General features: G+C 35.0%; 2 protein-coding genes across 2 annotated transcripts; one reads left to right on the top strand and one right to left on the bottom strand.

Annotated features, from left to right (window-relative positions):
• On the top strand, positions 1–24,219 carry LOC18427290 (UDP-glucuronic acid decarboxylase 3). The gene is given in 16 exon segments (XM_088857197.1): positions 1–1,330; positions 4,069–4,381; positions 4,627–4,718; positions 5,187–5,251; positions 5,331–5,407; positions 5,720–5,813; positions 6,130–6,261; positions 6,437–6,503; positions 6,721–6,784; positions 6,966–7,015; positions 7,251–7,456; positions 7,560–7,628; positions 7,727–7,812; positions 17,631–17,882; positions 20,997–21,073; positions 23,744–24,219. Coding segments are annotated over 7 exon segments (774 nt in total). The 5' UTR covers positions 1–1,237; the 3' UTR covers positions 6,170–6,261; positions 6,437–6,503; positions 6,721–6,784; positions 6,966–7,015; positions 7,251–7,456; positions 7,560–7,628; positions 7,727–7,812; positions 17,631–17,882; positions 20,997–21,073; positions 23,744–24,219.
• FLS2 (Leucine-rich receptor-like protein kinase family protein) lies at positions 10,190–15,494 on the bottom strand. Its single transcript, XM_006836344.3, has 2 exons — positions 11,731–15,494; positions 10,190–11,136 (listed from the first exon to the last, which is right to left on the bottom strand). Exons 1-2 carry the CDS (start codon positions 14,852–14,854, stop codon positions 10,799–10,801), a joined length of 3,462 nt encoding a protein of 1,153 aa, XP_006836407.1. The 5' UTR covers positions 14,855–15,494; the 3' UTR covers positions 10,190–10,798.

The raw sequence follows: 24,219 nt of genomic DNA, 5'->3' as shown, positions 1-24,219 counted from the left end.
TTTACTTTTTTTTACTCTTCTATTTATATTTTCCTATTTTTGCATACTCTTATTTTTTAATTACTTCTTAAGATTTTTACTTTTTTTTAAAAAAAGAATTAACAATTATTTTTTAAATTCTTTTTGCAATTCGGAACCCTTTTGGGCTCATACACAACTTGAGTGAGTCTTTAATTGCACACTAATGTATCATCTATGGAGATTATTATACATTAATTTACCAGGTATGTATGCATGCATATATGCATAGATAATGTTAATTTGACAAACAGGCTTTTGCCTAATATGAGAAGAATTCTACCATTGTGCCAACCTATTTTTTCCTGATTCAACTAGATCTTATCGCTAATCATCATCGTGCTGTAATTGAACCTTGAGACTGTTGAAGGGATCTGCATCTACATTACAATATGTTATGTAATTGGTTTTGTAAAAAAATTCATGTATTGGAACATATTATCTTCTGCTTGATTCACTTGAGGTGTTATTATAGTGATTGGAATGCTCAACATGTATTATGCAATTTTTTATTTCCACCAGGAAAACTTACATTTCCACCTTAAGCTGAAAATAGAATAATTTTAACTACTTGTGCTTTTAGTAGATGGGTAAGTTGTGACATGGTTGTCCTTCTTTTCATTTTCATCCTTTTATTAAGTCGGCTTCTTGATTAGGTATTATTTTCCATTTGACAACAGTATGCTAGGGATGTATGCACACACTTTCAGGTTTCGTTGAGTACTCTTGGCAAAACATCATCAACATCAACAATAGTAACTGAATTACATCATTGATAAAACACTGTAATAAAAAGAAAATAATGTCAATATATATGTGTGTGTGTGTGAGGAATGAACCAAAAGTAGGGAAGAGATTTCTTGGAGGACTTGGTACGCACTAGAGAGGGATTCTAGGAGAGTGGTGTGTCGAGAGAGAGTCGTAGAGAGGTTCTAGAAGGGAGTTCATGTTGGAAAATCTATAAGGAGATCCCAGAATTGTAGAACCACTCTTCTATTTGAATTAAGACTATACGAATATCATTGTGGGTAGGCTTCATTTCTACTCTAAAGGAAGTGTTGGACTTAACTTCTCACATTTTTTGGATCGCTTTTGCATGATTTTGGGTTGTTATGGATTTCGTTCTCATTTGAGTAGTTCTTTTTTTTTCATTTTTGTGGAATAATTTATTTGAGCAAGTGTTTCAAGTTGGGAATTTTTTTACTGCAGAACTGTAGCAATGGCTTCCAATGGTGGAGATGTGGCTTCATCCCAGTCAACATCAAAGCCATCTCCTTCTCCACCTCCTCTACGCAGTTCTAAATTTAGTCAAGTAAAAGTTGTTTTTTCTAGATGTCAGTTAATGTTTCCTTGGATCAATTATGTGTGTGTGTGTATGCTCTTCATTACCATACGTCTTGCTGGATGCATGTTTGGTTTGACACCTTTTTTATGTATCATTTACTATTTCTAGGTTCGGTTTATAGTTACTTCTTCTGATTATTTGCTTTCTCTAGATGTTCTTTTATTACGTGCTGTAATTTAAGACATTGACAGGAAAAGCTATATTTTTTTCTTCTTTTGAATAATTCTTGAATATGTTTGTTTTTTTTAATTAGGTTTTAGAATCAAAACTCATGTGAGTTATATGTTTGGAACCTTGGAATATAGTTATGTGCATTCGTCATGGATGCTGTTTTCAAGCACTTCCTTTCTGGTTTCTTTTAGTACATTGTGAATGGTGCCTATATACTGCATTATTTTACCAACATGGGTATGGGTATGTATTCTGATTCAACAAATGAAGTTAACTTGGTTCATAGGATAGTTCAGTGTAAGATCTGTCTAGCTCGATTATTTGAGTCATATATACATTGCAATTGTTGAAGATCCATGAAGCGAATTGAAGTTCAGAAGAATTTCGTGTTAAAGTAGATAATTTGGAAAATAACTAGAGTATCACTTTTCAGATTAATGAAGAATAACAAGACCCTGAAGTTAAAAGAAAATGAGCATAAAAAAACTTTCCCTTCTCAGAAATGGCTTTTTAAGAGTATATTTTACTGATGATGAAATTAAATGAATTTGGAGAAATAGAACTTTTATTTTTTATTTTTTACTTGTTTTTTTACTTTGAATTTTATGCTTCACAATGTTGGAGTCTCTAATTAGCTATCCATGTTGATGGACGAAAAATGAGTAGGTATAGATTCACAGATGGGTAAAGTGGCTTGCGCCATTTGATCCCATTATGCTCTGTAAAGGACATATCATTTTAATAGTCTTCTCACTATTTTCTGTTTTTATTACTATTATTTTTAATATTTGGTGTTATCCAGTACAAAAAACTCTAGATCACTTTATGTATGGCTGTATGCATGTCAAATAACATGAGCTTGTCATTGGATCTACACTTTCTTCATGCATATAGGCTATTACTGATGCTTGCATTTTGCTGTGTAAAAGAAATTATTGTGAAAATAACAACTGAAATGTGTTTGTTCTCCTCAATTAAGTGAACTTTGTTAGACAGGGACCGATGATTCACTAGTGAAGAGAGAAATGTTCTCTAATTGCCAGAAAGAACTATGTGCTTCCCTGAAGAGTGACAAAGTTAGAAGCTTGCTGACATTGTGGTTGGAAAGGTCTTCTACAACAACATATACTGTATTTTGATCAAGTGATTGAGTGAAAAATCGGAGCTCAAAGTATATCAAGTCCTTAATCTATTGCACCTATATCGTTGTTAAAAGAGAATTAAGAATATTACAACTACTATTCATGGTCCATGTCATGGGATTTGTGATTAACAGCGTAGTCAAGACAAAAATTATTCATGTTTCTTTAAAAAAAGAAAGACAAGAAATATTCGCATAAACTATTGGGAATCCCTTCGAAACAAGCTGCTGTAAGTGGTTATTTATAATATCTATCAATCTGTGTCTTGCTTTATTAAGCTATATGCTATTATATCATTGTAGCTTATAAGAGAAGGCTTATTATCGAAGTCTGAAACCATTTGGTCTTATTGAACTTTGGAACTTTGTGCTATTACTGCCACTGGACCTTATAATGTTAGCATCAGGAAAAGAATCTGGAACATTGGAAAATATTATATTTATAGCATTAGCATGCAGTATTCATTCATCATATAGCCTCTTGGAACTTAAGACTGAAAATCATTGTTTAAAAGACTGACTTAGAAAGTCTCTGTCTGATCTTACTGAGATTCAGTGGAACAGCTCCCAGAAGTTGACTTGCTGTTTTTGAAAACTGTACTTAAAAAGGGAAAAGTAGAAGGTATATTATTCTTTGTTCATGGAGAGTGAGCTTAATTTTTACATGTTGGACCTCGTGAAGATTTTTGGCTACCCAGTTTCTCCATGTCCCTTAGTGTACCTGGATGATACTTTGAGTCAGTTCAAGGACCCCAATTGCCGGTCTCAGCCACCCATGATCTTCCGGAGTACGTGGAATGATAGCCATCTGGCAAGACAAAAGATTAAAAGTAAGACTCCATCAGTTATTAATTTGAATAGATATACGAAGTTCATAAATTGAGAGTTCAAAAACAGTAGAAAGATGCACTCCAGATCTGATTCCCAGGGTTGTCCAATGTAAGGTTAGAAATATAGATTAAAGTTAAGAAAATTTAGAAAATTTTGTCTCAATCATTTTTTACATTCAGTATTCTATGAGTCTTCTTTTTATCGTTCAAAATTCATTTACTTATGATCACTTGATATTGGATGCCGGTAACACTGATCATTGTGTTACTTCATTTGCTAGATTCCATCCACATTATTTGCAACACGTTTTTCTTATGGCTACCTTTATGAGGCAAAATGTTTCCCACTGAACACATTACACTTGCATATTTACACGCTTTTCAACCTTTTATTTTTAAGCTCTGAAATCCATGTATCATTGCATTATATTTTCTGATTCAATATAAATACCCTTAATGGTAATTTTTTTGCTTAGTGGATGTGGATTAGTGGTTGCCTTTGAAGAAACAGGTAATGCTACTTCATTTTACTAAAATAAAGCTGACTTTGTAATCTGTTGTAGCCCAAATTACGAATTTTAGTGACGGGTGGAGCTGTTGGGTTCATTGGCACTCACTTAGTGGATAGATTAATGGAAATTGACAAAAATGAGGTAATTCTGATTCTTTATGCTTGGGGGATATGGTTTCTCTCTTTTTTTGCCTATAAGAATCTAAATACGCATTTTTTGCTTCATGAGATATGGATTTGTTTTTTACTTGATTCCTATGCTTGACATCGCTTGGTCGGTTCAGGTTATTGTGGTTTGTTCATTGGTTCGAAGGACAACCTTAGGAAATGGATTGGGCATCCAAAATTTGAACTTATTCATCATGGTATATCCTTTATTTATGTGTTTTTGTGAGAAAAAAGGCATATCATTTATTTATTGTTCATAATTGTTTGGAAATACCACGGGAAAATTCTTGAGTGGCAATTCATCATTGATATTTCATAATTGTTTGATCTTGCTTCAAACATGTGAATTTTTTATTCTACATTGTTACGTGCTATTCACATCTTCGAAACTTTAATTGACGATGGCATGGACTGCTGAATCAGTGCTTTTTTCTGCTTGCAGATGTGACTGAACCTTTATTGATTGAAGTCGATCAAATTTATCACCTCTCATGCTCAGCTTCTCTCATCTTCTACAAGTACAGCCCTGTAAAGGTGAGTCCTTTCCGCACCTGCAAATATTGAAAGTAAACTACAGTCCTATGGACTCTAGAAAAACCACATTTCTTTGGGTCATTACCCTCCATGAATGGAGGTTGATTGAGAGAAGGGGTCGCCCACCAATACAAGGCATGTCTCCTCCTTTATCATTTTCCATTATTTCTGTGCACCGTGATGACCAAATGGACTACAATGTTTACTTGGTTGATTAAATTATAGTACATTTTCTCTATAGCATATTCGTGACGTGTTAAATCCATCTCATTTCTTGTAGTTAGCTCCATTCCCATATATTTCATACAGCACATTGTACCTTTATCACTGCTTTAAAAAAGATCTAAGGGTAGCCAATATCTGATATCTATAGGGACCAGCAAAGATAAGCCTGGAGTGTTTGTGTTTCATTCGTTTGTTTGCTCTTCATTTGACATCATGTCGCTTAGTAAAGAGTGTGTGGAACAGACAATAAAGACAAATGTTATCGGCACTCTAAATATGCTGGGACTTGCTAAGCGAGTTGGAACAAGGTCAGATGGTCTAAGTTTTCTTTTCATTTGGTTAATGCTTCTTTTGGTTTCTAATAGGATGGTGTTCGATTTAAAGCAGAATCTTGCTAACATCAACCTCTGAAGTCATTGAGCATCCTCAGAAGGGAGAGTATTGGGGCAACGTCAGCCCAATTGGTATGTTTAGTGCCTCATTGGCTAAATGTTCTAGCTGCTTCCTCTTGTATGTCTAAGAGTTAAGACTTTACCGCATGGACGGTTACATGTTTCTTGAAATTTTATGGTTTGTCATGAGTTATTTCATCACAATACAGGGGTTAGGGGTTGCTATGATGAAGGAAAACGTGTGGCAGAGATTCTGATGTTTGATTATCATAGGCAGCATGGCATAGATAAAGTTTTATTTTCTTCTATTAGGTTTATATTAGTTTGATTTTTCTGTATAGATAGCATTAAAATGTGATTTTTATTTTTTGTTTTGTTTAATAGAGATTCGTATTGCTAGAATCTTCAACACTTATGGACCTCGCACGAACATTGATGATGGTCGTGTTGTTAACAATTTTATAGTGCAGGCACTCAGGTAAGTATGAAACTTGCTTTTTACATGATAGACCGTACTAATTTTTCATTTGGTTTCTCTTAGATAAACTACAAGTAAATTCATTTCATACTGGAACCTTGCGAAATTTGGTATTGAATTATTGATTTGGTATCTCAATGGAATGGATCAATGTCAATTTTACAGTTTAAGTAGCACAAATTTAGGAAGCTTGTTATGTAGGCAAAGTTTGATTCTGTTATTGGCTCTGGATTATAGCAAGTTATTTTTAGTCAATGTCGTTGTAGTGGATTAGAAAATAATTATGTTGGGTCTGACTTTTTTCTTTTTTAACTAGTGTGTTGCAGACATCTATAATGGGAGATCTGTGCCTTTAATGAACTGAACCTTATGGAATAGTCCAGCTTCCGGGACAGCATTAGTTCTAAGTCTAAGTGCATTTTGCCCTGGATAAATTACCTCTTAAATGGTTAGAGTGTAGCTGGTGGAACCATATAAGTTCAACCCTACTTCTGTTCTAGTCTTTTACTTGTTCTGAAGTTTTAAGTCATAATCATTTTGCAAATATTTGCAAGTTTGTGCTGTTATTCAGATTTTACCAAGTACAAACATTTATGTGGTTATTGTGCTGTGGATTTTTATAGGGATGAGCCATTGACAGTCCAGTCTCCTGGAACACAGACCCGCAGCTTCTGCTATGTTTCTGACATGGTAGGTAGTGGGTTTTCTGTTGTAAGGTCTCAAGTTAATCCCAAATTTGAAGGACAGGGCTGTGAGCTATTATTTTGTCCATGTCAGTGAATTATGAGATATTATTTGTCCTTGTCGGTGGATTCTAGTTTACATTTTCTCAGTTCGATATCATATTTGATGAATAAAACCAACGGCTATTGTTTGTCTTATCTTTTTTTTTTGGTGAATGCTGAAGGTTGATGGCCTTATTCGACTAATGGCAGGCGACCACACTAGACCCATCAACCTTGGAAATCCTGGTAAAATGTTCGGAAAAGTTTCAACCTATAAAAGAATTATACATATTTTTCTGTGAATCTATGGCTCAATTTTGTTTCACTGTTGTCCCCAATAATGCTGCACTCCACCTACCCAAATCCAAATATCTATTCCCTAAGATTATGTACATGACAACCCTGACATAAATTACTTATAATGCAGGCGAGTTTACAAGGATGGAGCTTGCTGAAACCGTGAAAGAGGTCAGTAAGGTGCCTTTTTTCACTCTCTCTGCCTCCATGTGTGTGTGGGAAATCTTAGAAACCAGTCAGTGTGCTTGAATTTTTTTGCATCTTGCTCATCATTTTCAGCTTAGATTGCTGTTTGTTCTCCTCTATTTAGATCAGCAGTCGATATCTTAAAAAGGATTCAAGGGAAATGAAATCTTTGGATAGACTAAAATAAACTTTATTATTGCAACTTATTGATTCTTCTATCCCCGTTAAGATCATGGACAATAGACCAGATGATCCTCGATAGAGGAAGCCTGACATTACAAAGGCAAAGAAACTCTTGGGATGGGAGCTCAAGGTCAAGTTACGTGAAGGTCGCCCTCTCATGGAAGAAGATTTTAGACAGAGGCTCGGCATTCCAAAGAAGTAACACCCTCCCATTTTGCATATGCATCGTTGGGGATCTTGGATCTTTTACAGGTACCATAAGACATTGTAGGGGAAACTCTTATTCAGGTTGGTTTTTTATTATAGTCTTGGTTTTCCGAAGCTCCAATAAAGTCTGGTTCTTCCTGTGAGGCAGGGCTCTGTGCATTTCATCATGCTGAGAACGATTGTTTTAAAGGATTATTGTTCGTCAGATGAACAACTGGTGAGGTTTATAATATTACTGATTATTAAATGGAAAGAGTTGAATCTGGTTTCTTTTCTTGATTTCAGATTCTCTTTCTTTGTTATGTTTGTTTCTAGTTCAAGGACCTGGTTGCTCAGTTTTTCATGAAGTTGGTGGAATGAGGAGCCATGAATATCCAAATCCAGATGAGCATCACAATGGAGTAAGACATTTTTTCGATCTCTTTAGAAGTATGATGGCAGCATATCGTTCATCGAGACTTGGGCTTCACATCACAGAGAGAGTTCAATGACTCTGAGAATCTACCATGCATTATGTTTCCATTATCACTTAAATATTATAAGAGAATATATTAATTGTGGAATATTAATTTGATAATCATGATCATTGTCGAAGCCTTTTTCCAACTAATTGGGGTTGGCTAAAAATTGACAATGCATGTACTATATGCAATATATAATAACTATACTTATAGGAGGTATTGTGAATAATATTTATAGTATTTTAATCATATGAATTTATACTATTATAATTATACTTATAGGAGGTATTATGAATAGTATTTATATTATTTTAATCATATTAATTTATACTATTATAATTATATATATTAAGAAAATAACAATAATAATCTGATCGTAGTACTGTAATTAATAATATAATTATAAATATAATACGAATAAATTTAATTTTATTATGATTTCCAATTTCCAAATAAATCATTATCAAAACATTATTAAGTAAGCTTATGATAGTATTATTAATGAATTATTTGGCAATTATACAAATTTATACGTAATCAGTGGCATTTTTACAATTTTTATAATTTTATATTAATTATTAATACCATTCATTAATATTAATCAATATGATTATAAATTAATCATTTTGATTCTATTATTTTTTATAATTGTTGTAACATTAATACTTATAATATATCAATATTAGGATAATTAATGTAAAAATCCTTTTTTTGTGGCTAGCTGCATAAAAAAAAAAACATTTAATTTTTTTTTTTGAATTAAAAATATCCCAATATTTTCATATTTTACCATGAGGTCACTGTTTTGTAATTTTTTAATTTGCCAAAAATGCCCCCAGTTCCGTACTTGATGTACCGGACCATAGTCTATTAGGTACCTTCTCAACAATTTTATCAAAAACGCAAAACTTTTCTGTATTCTTTAGTTTATAACCCCTAACCACTCATGTCATTTGAGAGTATTGAGGTAATTTGATACACTCGAGTCATTTGAGCCAAATGGCCTCAGTATCTCTGCTCGCTTGTTTCAGGTTCCAAACTGAAAGTATATTATTTTTTAATTAAAAGAGAACATTCCGGGTTTGGAACCTATGAGGCCATTTGTTAATTTGGCTCCACCTAAGTAAGCTTGAGCCGCAAAGATGTAAATACCCTTCTTGTTCCATGTTCCACATTTATAACAAAATTCTACAATAAAATAAGGAAACAATTTATATAGAGCCGAGACTCTAAACAATCAAATAAGAGCCCACCTCAAAAATATTAGTTTTGATGCCCAAATATCCTGAAATTGATCATTTACATGAGAAAAAATGAATTTCAAGCTTTAAAAATAGTGCATCTTGCGTATTTTTGGACAGTCAATTTTCAATATTTTCAAGTTTTCATGTATCTGTTCGATCTATACTATTTTTTAGGCTTTAAATTTTATAATTAAAGATGAAAATATATTTTAAGACTATCTCAAATATTTTCAATATTGAAACCACATTTCTCAACACTATTTGAAGATGCGCTTTGATTGTTTGGAACCGGGCTCTAACCGCACCATTAAAATAATTGTCTTTTGGCTTGAATAACGTAAGTCACTAAATTACTAAAAAAGTACAAGGTTTCTATGAGTCCTAGGACTCATATTTAGAAATGAGTCCCCTGTTAAAAATCTATTTTTGAGATGGATTTAGGACTTAAATTTTATGGAATATAAATCTCTAATATGGAGATCACGAATATATAAGAACAAATAAATTTTAAAAACTAAAAGTGATAATTTCATGAAGAAAATATGTAGATCATTGGTTTTAACTGTTTTTAGAGGGATCACACATTTGCATCCATCTTTAAGATGGATTTTTTTTCCCTAGGGGGATACAAACATAAAAATGCATCCCCCGACGCATACAACACTTTTCTTTACTAAAATGCTCTCACTTGTTCAAGTTCCAATTTCCAAATGCAGGGGCAGCTTGGGCATTTTATAAAAAAATAGCAGCATCCAAGTGAAATAATGTTTAAAGGAAAAAATTTATATAGAGCCAAGGCTTTGAACAATCAAATTAGAGCCCACCCCAAAAATTTCTACAAGAGGTTTTTTACAAATGATTCGACATCAAGATACATGGACGTGAGAAAAAAATGGATTTCAAGTTCTGAAAATAGTGCATCTTGTAAAAAATTTTTGGACCGTCAATTTTCAAGATTTTCCAAGTTTCATAGATTTGCTCGATCTACATTAGTTTTAAAGCTTTAAATTTTATAATTAAAGATGAAAATATATTTTAAGGCTATCACAAAGATTTTCAGTATTGAAACCATATTTCTCGACACTTTAAATGTGCGCTTTATTTTAGAGCCTTGGTTCTATACAAACTGCACCCATGTTTAAAAGGCAACCACTTTGCTGGTAAATTATTTGATTAACCAACTCAGTGACTTTTTTGAGGTGCTCTGACCATGTTATTGATACCTCTATCTAAAGGGTAGTGGAGTTGCATTAGGCCCATTTAATGGCATCCAAGAAAGTTACTGTTGCAACATGAAATTGTTGAGAGGGAGCGGGAGCGGGAGAGGGAGAGAGAGAGAGACTTGTTAGGTTATGCTTTTTCTTGACATCTAGGAGAACCCTTGTTAGTTTCCAGATGGTTCACACACTTCCAGTTACATGAGATCTCTGGTCTCTAAATACATCTCTCTCTCTCTCCTGACATGCCAGGTTGTGTCAGGTCCAGGTTGGATGTATGTTCGAGTTGGGTCCAAGTGTAGTCGACCTTGAGCGAATTAAGATGAGAGTAGACCCAAACCCATTTCTGACCCACTTCCCATACTCGACGTAGTCCAGGTCAACCCGACTCAATTGACACCACCACAGCACTAGTGATCTCTAAATGCATTCGCCAATGTTATTTGGGAACCAAATTGAGTGTCACTAGTGATCTCTTATTTTCATGAGGGCTGAATGGACCTCGTTCATCGTTGGCCGTTCTTCGGGAGTTGCATGTGTGCATGCGATAGCGATCTCGAAGACGCTCATGATCTTAGCAACCTGTGATTCTGCTACATGGCTTGCTTGCAGCCGTTGATCCAATGCACTTAGGATCCCCTCAGTTCCATTTAGCATGGCATTGGCCACCCATTGCTGGAGTGTAATGTGTGTGCCATCGCTTGTTATCCCAATTGGGGATTTGGCAGTTAATAATTCCATAGTTAGTATGCCAAAGCTGAAAACATCGACCTTTGTGGTGGCCCTTCTCATGTAGGCAAACTCTGCATGCAAACAACAACAGCATACCAATGCATTGTCATTGAGGTTTTAGAGAGAGAGAAAGAGAGTACTTGAATCCATTCTTCTACTCAATTATTAGTGTTTCAAAAAGCGTTAGGTGGCACCTAAGCGGTCGGGGGGCTCCAGGCCGCCCAGCGCCTAGGCGGGTTCTCAAAACCTAGGCAGTCTAGTAGATTTTTTATTTATTTTTAATCTAAAATAGGGGTTTAGGTAGATTTTTTTTTTTGTTTGTTTTTTAATCTAAAATAGGGGTTTTAGGTTTCAAATGAACCTAAAACTCGTCTCTTTAGTATTAAAAAAATGACCTAAAAATACCTTCAAGGAGCTGCATTCCGCCCCTGGGCGGGCGCCTAGGCGGGCTCCCGGGCGCCTAGGAGAGCTCCCAAGGATATCCGTCTAGTTTGGCCGCCTAGGCCTAGGTGATGCGCCCAGGCATTCTGGACCGTCTAGGCGCTGGGCGGTCCATTTTTTAAAACTATGTCAATTATACAAGTGTTTGTGCAACTCTATATTGTACTGGGTTCAACTCTACATTGTACTGGGTTCGCTTTTTGTGTGTGTGAGAGAGAGATTACCTGGAGCCATATACCCAATGGTACCCTGGAAACAAGAGGAAGAAGAGATGCTGCTACTTCCTGCTTCTAAATGCACCCCCAACATTCTTGCCGTTCCAAAGTCACTCACATGTGCCACCAAATCCTTATCTATCAACACATTTGAAGGCTTCAAATCACAGTGAATAATAGGAAAGTCATAGCCATGGTGTAAATAACACAACCCATTTGCCACTGATATCGAAACGTCCAATCTCTCTCTAAAACCATCCATACTTGTACTTCCATGAATCTTATATTCCAGGCTTCCATTCTCCATGTATTCCAATACCAGGGCCTTAAACCTTCCACTCTCCCATCCAAAACCCAGAATCTTTACCAAATTCCTGTGCCTTAAATGGCTCAGAGTCTTCAACTCTGTGAGAAAGCACTTCTCAGCTTCTTTCGAGAACTGCAAATTCAGCTTCTTAATGGCCACTGCAGTTCCATCTCTAAGCCTTCCTTTGTATACTGTGCTCATGCTAGTTGCACCAATGACATTATCAGAACTAAACCCATTTGTGGCTTCATGTAATTCTTCTTTGCTGAATCTTTTGATGTCCTGTGGGGCTATCGCATCATTTGTTCCTGTATTTTCTCTCTCTAACTTTTGGAGTTTTCTGCGAACTATTAGAATTACAAGGCTTAGAAATGTGAGAAGAAAGAAAGAAGAGAGAGAGAGGATCACAATGATCACTTTCTTTGAAATTCTATGTGATTCATGGTCGGTGGTTTCTAAGAGGGTAGTATTAGTGCAAGATTTAAGAAAACTTGCACCACAAAGGCCTGGATTTCCTTGCAAGCTTGAATATCCCAAGCTTTTAAGAATACCAACCTGAGGAACAGAGCCATTGAATAAATTGAAAGAGAGATCAAGAAGCTTTAGGCTTTTGAGGTCTCCAAGGCTTTTTGGAATGAAGCCTGTGAGCTTGTTATGAGAGAGATCCATGGAGCTGAGAAGTTTCAGGTTACCAATCTCTTCTGATAATTCTCCTTCTAACTGATTTTGAGAGAGGTTTAAGCTTCCCTGCAAGTTTTGGAGAGAGAAAATTCCTTGAGGTATTGCACCAGAAAGCTTGTTTTCTGATAAATCCAGATTCACCAGACCTACACAGTTCGCTATGGAATATGGTATAGACCCTGAGAGATTATTATGAGAGAGATCCAATTCTATGAGCCTTCGGAGCTTTGATATGCTTCCAGGTATGGAGTTTGAGAAATCGTTTCCATGAAGTTTGAGACTTGTCAGCCATTGAAGCTCAAAAAGAGATTCTGGAATTGAACCAGAGAGTTTGTTCAAGCTGAAGTCCAGCAAAGTGAGCTTCTTCAGTTTTGACATATCACCATTAATCCCTCGAAACGAGTTCTCCATTAATTCTAGCCCCTGAAGCTCTGCCAGGCTCTCTATCTCGGAAGGCAAATGCCCCACAAATCTGTTTCTACCAAGCTCTAGAGAGATCAATTTGGTCATATTTCCAATCTCTGCTGGTAATTCTCCTGTAAATCCATTAGCATAAACTCTCAAAGTCCTTAGATTAATCAAAATGCCAATTTTTGAGCTTAATCGCCCGCTAAAGCGGTTCCTAGCTAAATCCAAGGAATATAGCTTGCTACAATTGAATAAGTCTTCAGGTAATTCACCAAAAAAGCGATTACCTCCTAGGGAGAAAAAGCTCAGGTTCTGTAACTTTCCAAATCCATTGGGTATTGGGCCTGTCAATCTATTATTTGTCAAAGTAAGTACAGTGAGGGAAGTGCAGTTCGAAATGCTTACAGGTATAGTGCCTTCAAGCTGGTTATTTGAGAGTATCAGACCCTTCAAATTATACAAAGACCCAATGTTCGATGGAATCGGGCCTCTCAGATAATTGAAGCTTAGAGAGAGGTTTTTCAGATTTGAGAGCTCGAAGAGAGAGAAAGGTATCCTCCCTGTTAGGTTATTCTCGTGTAATATCAGGAGCTCCAAAAATTTCAGCTCCCCAAGTTGAGGAGGTATACTGCCACTAAGCTCATTCCTAGAAAGCTCCAAATGAGTGAGGGATTTGCAGAGAGAGACTTCAATTGGAATAGGACCTGATAGCTTGTTATCATACAGAAGCAAGGTTTCTAATCGAGCCAATTGCCCGATTTGTTTTGGTATTTTTCCAACCAAATTGTTACTGTAAATACTCAAGGAAGTAAGGTTTTTACAGTAAACCAATTCAGAAGGGATGGAGCCTGATATCTGATTCTCATGGAGTTGAAGGATTTGTAAATTCGAGAGGTTTCTGATTCCAAGTGGTAGAGAACCAGTGATTTTGTTACTGCCCAAGTTTAAGGCTTCGAGTGCTCGTAATTTAGTAATGGAGATTGGTATAGACTCAGATAGTTGGTTAGTGTAAGCTAGAAACGTCTGCAAATTCAAGAGGTCCCCTATAGAATCCGGTATGGTACCAATGAGATTGTTATTGCTCAGATCTAGGGTTTGAAGAGCTTGTAACTTGGTAATGGAGATTGGTATGGAACCAGATAATTGGTTATCAGAAGCCATAAAAATTTGAAGATTTACCAGATTTCCGAGGGTTGAAGGGATCGGACCTGTGAGATTGTTAGACGAGAAGCGCAACCCCATCAAATTCGAACAGTTTCCAATGGTTTCAGGGATGCTTCCTTCAAGAAAATTCTGACCCAGGTCCAAAAGTTGCAAGTTTCCGAGGTTTCTGAGGTCTGGTGGGATCGAGCTAGATAGAGAATTGTCGAAGAGGCTCAGTAAGGTGAGCTGGGAAGAGAGAGAGAGTTGTGGTGGGATGGGCCCTGTGAAGAAATTTGAGGAGAGGTCTAAAGTTTGGAGGAGAGAGAAATTCGATAAGTATGGGGAGATTGTGCCTTTGAGGTTTAACTGAGACAGGGTAATGCTGATAACAGAGTTATCAGAGTTGCAGACTATGCCTGACCAGTTACAGTGATGGGTGGTTTGGGTCCAATTTGATAGGAAATTGGATGGGTCACTTGTGATTGAGCTCTTGAGAGCTTTTAAAGCTTGGAGTTCGATGAGTTGCAGGGAATGGTTTGGAGGAGAGAGAATGAAGATGAAGAAGAGGAGGAGAATGAGTTTGTGTTCTGCCATGGCTATGTCAGGTTTGTGGATAAAGAAGAGGGATGCGGCTTCAATATATATAGCAAATTGAAATGGGGTTGCTGCTTTTGGGCTAATTATTGATACCCTTAAGAGGGAGGGGGCGGGGGGGAGAGCAAATTTAATTGGTTTGCTACTTTTTAACCAATTAGAGAGAGAGAGAGAAAATTGAATTGAGTTCGATTTTTTTAACCAATTAGAGAGACAGAGAGCTGTACACCAGATTCGCAAGTGGTGGCGGTTTGAGACCAGAGAGAGAGAGAGAGAGGGAGAGAGCTGTAAACCAGATTAGCAAGTGGTGGTGGTTTCAGACCTGAGAGAGAGCGAGAGAGAGAGGGAGAGAGCTGTAAACCAGATTAGCAAGTGGTGGTGGTTTCAGACCAGAGAGAGAGAGCGAGAGAGAGAGGGAGAGAGCTGTAAACCAGATTAGCAAGTGGTGGTGGTTTCAGACCAGAGAGAGAGAGCGAGAGAGAGAGGGAGAGAGCTGTAAACCAGATTAGCAAGTGGTGGTGGTTTCAGACCTGATAGAGAGCGAGAGAGAGAGAGAGAGAGATTGCCTTAAAAAGTGAAAATCCTGGGTAGTCATCATTCAACATGACAGGCACTAATCAACACTTTTCTAATTGGAAAGAAAGAGAGAGATTCTCTCGGACAATCCACTCAAAGTGAGAGTCTCAAAGTCAAGATCTAGATTTGGTACTTCGTTATCAAATCATTCAATAAGTCAGCAGTCAACACTTCTCTAATCTCACTCTTTCTCTACCGGACTGGATGCCTCACTAGGTTTGGATCCAACCGGATTCGACCCGACCCGACCCGACCCGATCCGAATCGAATAATATAGGTATATATGGGTATTCATAACTATTGTCAATATGTTTGTTTTTGGTAATTTTCAAATTTAGGTAAAACTAGGTTTGGGTCTGGTCGCCCCAACCTGGTGTCACCCCTACTTGAAAGAGACGATGTTATTTATCACTCCATGCATTGCCACAATGGAAAGTCTCTCTTTGGATCGGGATGAACAATAGGAAGCAATGGCTCTCACTCTATTCTTTGAATCAATGGTGAACACCCCTCTCTCATCACTAATCTTTTAAGGCAAATTTTCTACTAAGTTTTGATGATGCAATGGCTCTCACTCCACGCTTTGAATCAATGGTGAGCACCTCTCTCTCATCTCTAGTCTTTTAAGGCAAATTTTCTACCAAGTTTTGATGAGAAGAGGTTTTGATCCGGAGTATTGTAAGGCGCAGAGACAGATTTTGGGACAAATTATACACAAAATATGTATGCAAAGGTGGAGAACAAGCTAAAAAGGTGAATCTTTTAATATAATTAAAATTTGTTGAAAAGTTAGAATGGAGCATGATAAAATGCAAATAAATGCTTTATTAAATGATGAAATAATTGTTGTAGATCTATAGCGAGCTCTAAAAGAAAGCCATACTTGATTGAGTTGCTATAGCCCTTGGACCATAGATTTTCCATAGCCATGAAATCGGTCCAAGAAAGTCATACACAATGGAGCTGCAAAAACTTCCTAATGGATATCTTCCATTTGAATTGAAATCTTTTTAATTAAGAAATCCCTTTTTAGTTGCTCTTGAACAATTAAGAGATTCGCTTGAAGAAATACGAAGTTTTGATTCTGGCAATAACATGCTATTGGGTGGCAGTCCCAATAATGGGGTCAGATTAATACGTTCTATGAAATCATTCAATAATCCCACCCCAAAAAAAAGTACTTCCATTCACGTCTATATAATTCAGTAGCATGGTTAAGTGGTAAGGTGGGGACTGCAAATCTTTTCTCCCCAATTCAAATCCGAGTTTTGCCTGATCAACAAAGGATACAAATTTTCGTCACATTTGACTACTAGAGGCAATCCCTTCCCTAACAAAGTAAACATTCTCATTATACATTCTCCATTTTTCAAATAGTTCTCGTTGTCGGCAATCCTCCTATTATTTGTAGGAAGAAGTAGTTTCATGTCTGAAGTTATTACAAGCGCATTTGATATTTAAATAATTAAAAAGTTAATTTTGTTAATAAAATAATATTTGAGAAAGATAAGGTTGATCTTCAAAGTTGAAAGTTAAAACAATAGTCAAGAGACTCAACTTAACAGCCTAATAAAAACAAGAGAAAAATGAACTCTTGTGGAAATTTTTTGTCTTTTTTGTTCAAAAGTAAACTCTTGTGAAAAGCTATACTGTATAGCTTTCTATGATTGATTGAATAAATTAGAAGGTTGTGCATGGCCGTGAGTCAAAAGAAAGGGATAGGAAATAAGCAAGCAAAGGTGATGCCAAAGCAATGTACGAAAACTCGAGCGGTTCAAATTCTAACCGCTCAATTAGATCCGGTTAGGTCGGATTTTCGGCCAGTTTTGGTGAACCAGTTGAGTATTTTAATTTTTTTTAAAATAAAATTATTCAAATCTTAAAAAACAAGTGATTTTGTTTGTAATGCATTTTTTAACTTTTTTGATCATTTTGGCAACGATTGGAAATTGTTTTGGTCATTAATATTTATTTTTATATGTTCTTATCTTTTAAACAATTTCAAAATACCCTTGGGACATATCAATTCTTTAAAAGCCATTTTTTTTTTTATTAATTTTAACTGTTCTTTGTTTAATCATGTTTTAAATATATTTTTTATATTTTATTAGATTTGTTTTTATATTTTTTAATACTTATTTTTGGACTGTTGAGACTTATCTTGTTAGACGTGTTGAATAACTTCCAGCTCTATGTCCAGGTGGTTCGATTTTTCCTCCACTGCACCAGCGGTAAATGATTACATAGCTATCACCTCTTGCCCTAAAACCAAATTTCTCTCTCTAGGCCACTTGCTCCAAATGGGTACATATCCATCAGCTCTTGGACTAAAACCAAATTTCTCTGTCTCTCTCTGAGCCACTTGCTCCAAATAGCAGGATATTCATCAACTATTTGGCTAAAACCAGGTCCCTCCCTCTCTCTCCAAGATGCCACTTGTTTCTTCAAATAGGTACGTCTTCATTACTTTTTTTTTTTTTTTTGGACCAAAACCAGCTCTCTTCCTTTCTCTCTATAAATGGCGACAAGATCTGCACTGTTTTTGGAGCACCAAATGCTCAACAAAACTAGATTCGCAATCTGTCACCAAGTTTTATGTACCACGGCTGCGTTTTTCAACGAGGTTCGGTGCTGCTTTACCAAACTTAGTAAAGTTGTGGCCTCACAAAAAAATTCTTTTCTGCCAATTTCATCTACCCAATTGAAAGGACGCCGCCAGATATGATATTTTTGGAGGAAATATTTGAACGGGTTATTTTCTTTTGCCAAAAGTTTATATAGAGCCGAGGCTAGAAACAATCAAATTTAAGCCTACATCAAAAAATTCACTAAAAGAGGTTGTTTTGATGCCCAAATATCTTTAATTTGATCATCTTGACATCAAGAAGCATGGATATGAGAAAAAACTGGATTTCAAAATTTCAAAGTAGTGTATCTTATATAGCATTTTTGGATCGTCAATTTTCAAGATTTTCATAGATCTGGCGATCCACACTATTTTTGAAGCTTTAAACTTTATAAATAAATATAAAAATAGAGTAATGATCCTATAGGACCCTCCTCACCCATGTGTGTAGGACCCCAAAGGATCGTCATTAAAATTGGTATGGATCTCTAAAGTTATCACATGGGTGTGGGACTTGACTTTTCTATAGATCCGTGCCAAATTTAATGGTAATCCTTTGGGGTCTTACACACATGGGTGGGGGAAGGTCCTATAGGATCACTTCTCATAAATATATATTTTAAGGCTATAACAAAAATTTTTAATATTTAAACCACATTTCTTGATACTATTTAAAGGTAGGCTCTGATTTGATTGTTTAGAGCCTAGGCTCTGTATAAACCGCACCTTTTTACTTTTTCGTGGGAGGACTATTTAAAGGAAAAAATTTATATAGAACCGAGGCTCTAAACAATCAAATTTGAGCCTACATTAAAAATTTCACTAGGAGAGGTTGTTTTGATGCCCAAATATATTTAAATTGATCATCTCGACATCAAGATGCAAAGACATGAGAAAAAAATGGATTTCAAGTTTTAGAAATAGTGTATTTTGTAACGTATTTTTGGACCGTCAATTTTCAAGTTTTCATAGATATATCGATCTACATTGTTTTTTAAGCTTTAAACTTTATAAATAAATATAAAAATATATTTTAAGGCTACCACAAAGATTTCTAGTATTGAAACCACATTTCTCGATGCTATTTGAAGGTAGGCTCTAATTTGATTGTTTAGAGCCTAGGCTTTATACAAACTGCACCCGTATTTAAAAGGAAAAAGTTTACATAGAGCTGAGGCTCTAAAAAATCAAATTAGAGCCCACTTTAAAAATTTCATTAGAAGAGGTAGTTTTGATGCACAAATATCCTCAAATTGATCATCTCGACATCAAGATGCATGAACATGAGAAGTAAATGAGTTTCAAGTTTTGAAAATAGTGCATCTTGTAATGCATTTTTGGACTGTCAATTCTGAAGAGTTTCAAGTTTTCATAGATCTGCTTGATCTACATTACTTTTGAAGCTTTAAACTTTATAATTAAAGATAAAAATATATTTCAAGGCTATTTTCAGTATTGAAACCATATTTCTCAACATTATTTGAAGGTGCGCTTTACTTTGATTGTTTAGAGCCTTGGCTTTATACAAACCACACCCTTACTTAAAGGACCCGGTTTTGGTGGACGGTGTAGATCTTCGGTCCGCATAGTAACTGGTGCGGACTTGGCGGCACCAAACAATTTTCCAATGAATGAAGTCTCTATAGGGCCTAGGCTTTTTGAAAAGAAAAGAAAGCCCCACCTCAAATTCACATCGGAACGTGCTTTCTGTTAGTCCCAAAAAAAAAAATTTATAATAAATAAATAAATAAATAAATAAATAAATAAATAAACAAACATCTTACGTGGATCTGTCCTTAAATTACATGAAGGACTTAAGGTTACTTACCAAAACCTATAGACGAAGCCATCCGGTGATAGGCCACCTTGAGAGTCCTATTTGGTGAATCTCTTTCACCTATTTTTCATCATTCTATCTTCTACTTTTTTTTTCACTTGAGGGGTTAACCTCTTTTTATAGATAACCATTTTTTGTAACTCTCACATTTATGGTGTTTAGGAGTTGAGATCTAAGTATAACTCTTGCCTTAATTCACTAAAGTATAACTAATTAAGATTAAAAAGTTGTTACAAAACTGTTATTCCTATATAATGAGCTAAACCTGTCATTAGTACACTAATGACTCACATAATAAGATGTCATTGAAACATTCCTACAATTGGATAAAAGATATTTAGAAATTAAATAATTTTGTACATCTATAATATAGAAAAACAATTCTTACAAAGAATCTAAACACATCATTGGGTTTTCCCTCCAGTGATACTGGGTTTCCCCTCCAGTGCGTCTCATGTCAATCACATGGGATTTTACATTTACGATATAATATGCCTTTTGTACCTTTATTGAAAAATAAATCCTATGATAAAAAGGCCAGAAACACCACATTTCCAACACTTTGGGTATTGGAAATCTTTATGATAGCTCTAAAATTAATTTCCAACACTGACAATAAATTTCGAAACTAAAAAAAATTTTGAAACTAAAAAAACGGTATAGATCTTGACCATTTAGTTTTAGGGCAAAATGAATGGTTTATATGATTTGTTGCAATATACACTATTTTTAGAGTTTAAAATCTTAATTTTTTTTGTACAACCATAATGTCCAAGATCATCGATTTAAAGGTTTTTCAACTGTAATTTTTGATGAGTTACTTTGATAGGGCTGCACCGCCTATGAAACCATCTTCCTTTTCCAATTGAAAAATTTTCGCAACTTTGTCTACCTGGGCCAAGTTTGAACAAGTTTTAAGCTCGATACACGGGATTAATCTCAACCAACTTCCCATAACCTACCACGTGGCGCCATGTCATGGGTTCAGGTTACATTATTTATAAATCCTCAAATTGTTTTGGGTGCTTAAATCCTTCCAATTTTAACTGGAAAAAAACAAAACAAAATCTTCCCTTTTTCTGATATAATTTGTAACCATGCAGCAAATGAGAGAAGAAACGAAAAAGTTCGAGAGCCCAATCCATGTGCAAGAATGGTGGAGGATCCTCAATCAGCTAAGGTAAAAAACGCTCAAGACCCAACACAGGTCTCTCTCTAGGTTTCCTTCTCTCCCTAATAAGGTTATTTTGTAAGGAAATTATATATTATGAGGCCACTTATCTTTTGTTACAAAATAATATTTAAAAAAAAACTGTTTGTTACAAGCAACTCGTAATTGCTACTGGCTCTTAAATATCAAATTAGATGGTTTTGGATGTGTTACAAAGTTCGATAATTTTTTTTTATTTTTTATTTTTTAAATTTGATTCCGATTAATGGCACTTACAACCACCCGATTTGAAATCTGATGGACAAGACTGGTTATGACATGATTGTACTAAAAGTAAATGGTTTATTTGTATATCTTTCCTTTTGTAAGTGGGCGGCTTTTTGCATTTATAATTTCATTCAAACATGTATTTCTAGCATTTTGAACTTCTATAACTTAGATAATTATAGATCTGAAAAGATAATAAACCAAGCGCAAAAAAAGTATTCCATTTCGATAAATAGTTTCGAAAAGGTATATAATGAGACCATTTATCTTTGGTACAAGGTGGTCATAATTAATCTTGACCATTGGATGTGAAATTAGATGCCTGTATTTATTCTATGTATTTATTCTATTGACTAAGCTCAAACTTCAAAAGAAATTTTCTCAAATTTTGTGACACTTCCAAGCTATCAGATTTCATATTGGATGGTAACAAGTAATTGTGACCTCCTTGTATGAAAGATAAATGGTTTCGTTGTATACAATCTCAATAGTTTTTAATTGTTCATTCAATTAATCACTGTCCAATATTTGAAAGGAAAGATCTAGTTGTTCTAGAAGTGAACATCCCAATATTTTTCTTTTGTAATAATCATCTAGTGATACTAGATGGATCCTAGAACTTGGACTCAAAAACAATTTCCCAAGTAGCTATTTTCCCTAGGGATACAGTATGCTCAAGTAGAAGCATGCTTTACGACTTCTTAAATAATTTATGGGCCCATATTTGAAAATTCCGATTTGAGATTCAAAAATATATTTTTCTTCTTATTCTGAATTTAGATCCAGCTTTTAATTAATTAATTTTCCTTTCATAGGTTGCAATCCATCAAATTTTAATTTTAATAAATATTCAAAATTCCAAATAAAATGTTTTTCTATTTTAAAGCACCATCCATCAAATATTTAATTAAAAAAAATTGAAAATAGTTATTGGTTTAAATTATTGGTTGCATATATATTGTTTTAGTCGTTCATGAAGATATTATCATCATCATCCTGGGGTTAGCTACCTGAATCATGTTTCAACATTTCGGATTCATGAGAAGATGTGATGAAGTTTTACAGTAACTGCCTGCCTAATACAATCATCTTTTATTCGGATTTGAGATCGGCCATGGCAGCGTTTCATGAAGATATATAATTGATAATCACAAGTGAACTGTGGAAAAATGGGTAACAAAATCAATTTAAATATTTTGAAATTAAAATCTGACACTTCACTAAATTTTTTTAGACACTTATATTTGACAGAGGTTTTTCCCTTTTTTATCTAGCAAATTTAGGAGGAAAGGTGATTGATGAGTCCAAGGACACATGCATCCCCTCAACCATCAAACACCTCTTTAAGTTGAGAGGCTATAAAGAAAGCCCATTCAAAACTCCGAACGCATGGGTATTAGTTTTTTTTGTCAAAATTTATTATTTTTAAAATTTTAAAATTTACTAATTTATTGTTGAGGATATGACCCTTAATAGGACAGAATGACAGATCAAGATTCATATAGTCAACTCCAATTAGTTGGAAAAAAAAGCTTTGACGATAATAATGATGAGAACTTATTTATTTTTAACATGTAGATGATCCTCATGTTTTAGATTATGAATCCCTAAAACTTGAGATTGATTTAGGATGAGGCGGTTACATCCGCTTTGAAATCTTAAAAATACTCCTACACAAGACTTTCATTGAGGGAGCATATACGAAGGAGCATATAATTTTGTGACTATATTGAATGACATAAATTAAAGGAAAAAGTTTACATAAGGTTGCAACTTAAAATGTAGAATCACATATGGACTTCAAAACTCCATTAGAAAAGGTTGTTTTAATGTTGAAAAACTCTCTAATTGACAATCTCGACATCGAGATGTATGAATATGACAAAAAGAAGAGATTTTGAGTCCCATAAATAGTTCATCTTCCAACACATTATCTAGACCGTCCATTTTCAAGATTTTCATATATTTATAGATTTACTTGATTTTAATCATTTTTGGAGTTTGAAATTTTATAATTAAATATAAAAATAGGTTTTCAAATAATCTTCAGATTTTTTTATACCAAAATCGCATGTTATGATAAAATTTGGAGGTGCACCTTAATTGGATTGTTTAAGGTTGCAACCTTATAAAAACCGCACCCTAAATTAAATCGATTTTTTTTTCTTCATATATTCGTAATTAAGAAAGAGGCAGTAAAGTTCATCCCAACTAAGGGTTCCATTAAAATTATGATACATGGAAAGAGATGGAAGGAAAAGAAAAAGCTGCAGCAGGGATTGGGCAATGTGTCGACGGTGGTCTGGCGGACCTCAAACCTATCTCCACTAATTCTTTGCTAATTCAATTTTTGTCATTTTCGTGATACATGAATTTAATAAACATTTGCAGCCATTGAATGTCTCATTTCAGAAACTAGGGCGTGTTAGCCATGATGAATTCTGCAACACCATGAATGAGAAGTTGAATTGTGAAGCTCGAATGGAAGCTGATCATGCCTCTCCAAAGCCAGACCAGCCTAAATTGAAGTAGTATTTTCCTCTTTTTTTTGTGAAGTTTTATGGAAGAAAAGTTGTTAGAGAAATCTATTTATGGGATGTAATATATGCATTTGTAATTTGTCTACGTGCTAGGCAAGATATCAATTTAAGTGTGTTATGGCTGAATTTGCCTCAAGGCTAAATTTTCTATCAGTTGATAAGCTTATTTTATGGAGTTAGCTCAAGCGCCCAGATTGAAGGAGAGGGGATGATATGGAATACCAAGAAAGGTAGACAAATTTTGTTGAATATTTCTTTAGTATATTTATATTTATTTTTATTAAGAGTGTTTAGATGAGACACATATGTGCGCAAAATGAATTCCCTTTCCTTTTTTTATTTTTTTTA

This window comes from Amborella trichopoda, chromosome 2 (assembly GCF_054954075.1).
Source record: "Amborella trichopoda isolate Santa Cruz 75 chromosome 2, AtrichopodaSantaCruz75HAP2 v2.0, whole genome shotgun sequence".
Lineage (NCBI taxonomy): Eukaryota > Viridiplantae > Streptophyta > Magnoliopsida > Amborellales > Amborellaceae > Amborella > Amborella trichopoda.
The sequence above is the reverse complement of the archived record's forward strand: the minus strand, read 5'-3'. Positions and strand labels throughout refer to the sequence as shown.

Coding starts and splice junctions, on each gene's coding strand:
- FLS2 (XM_006836344.3), bottom strand. CDS start 14,854: ATGGCAGAACACAAACTCATTCTCCTCCTCTTCTTCATCTTCATTCTC. Junction 11,137..11,730: donor CATTGGGTATATGGCTCCAG/GTAATCTCTCTC, acceptor GTTTGCATGCAG/AGTTTGCCTACATGAGAAGG.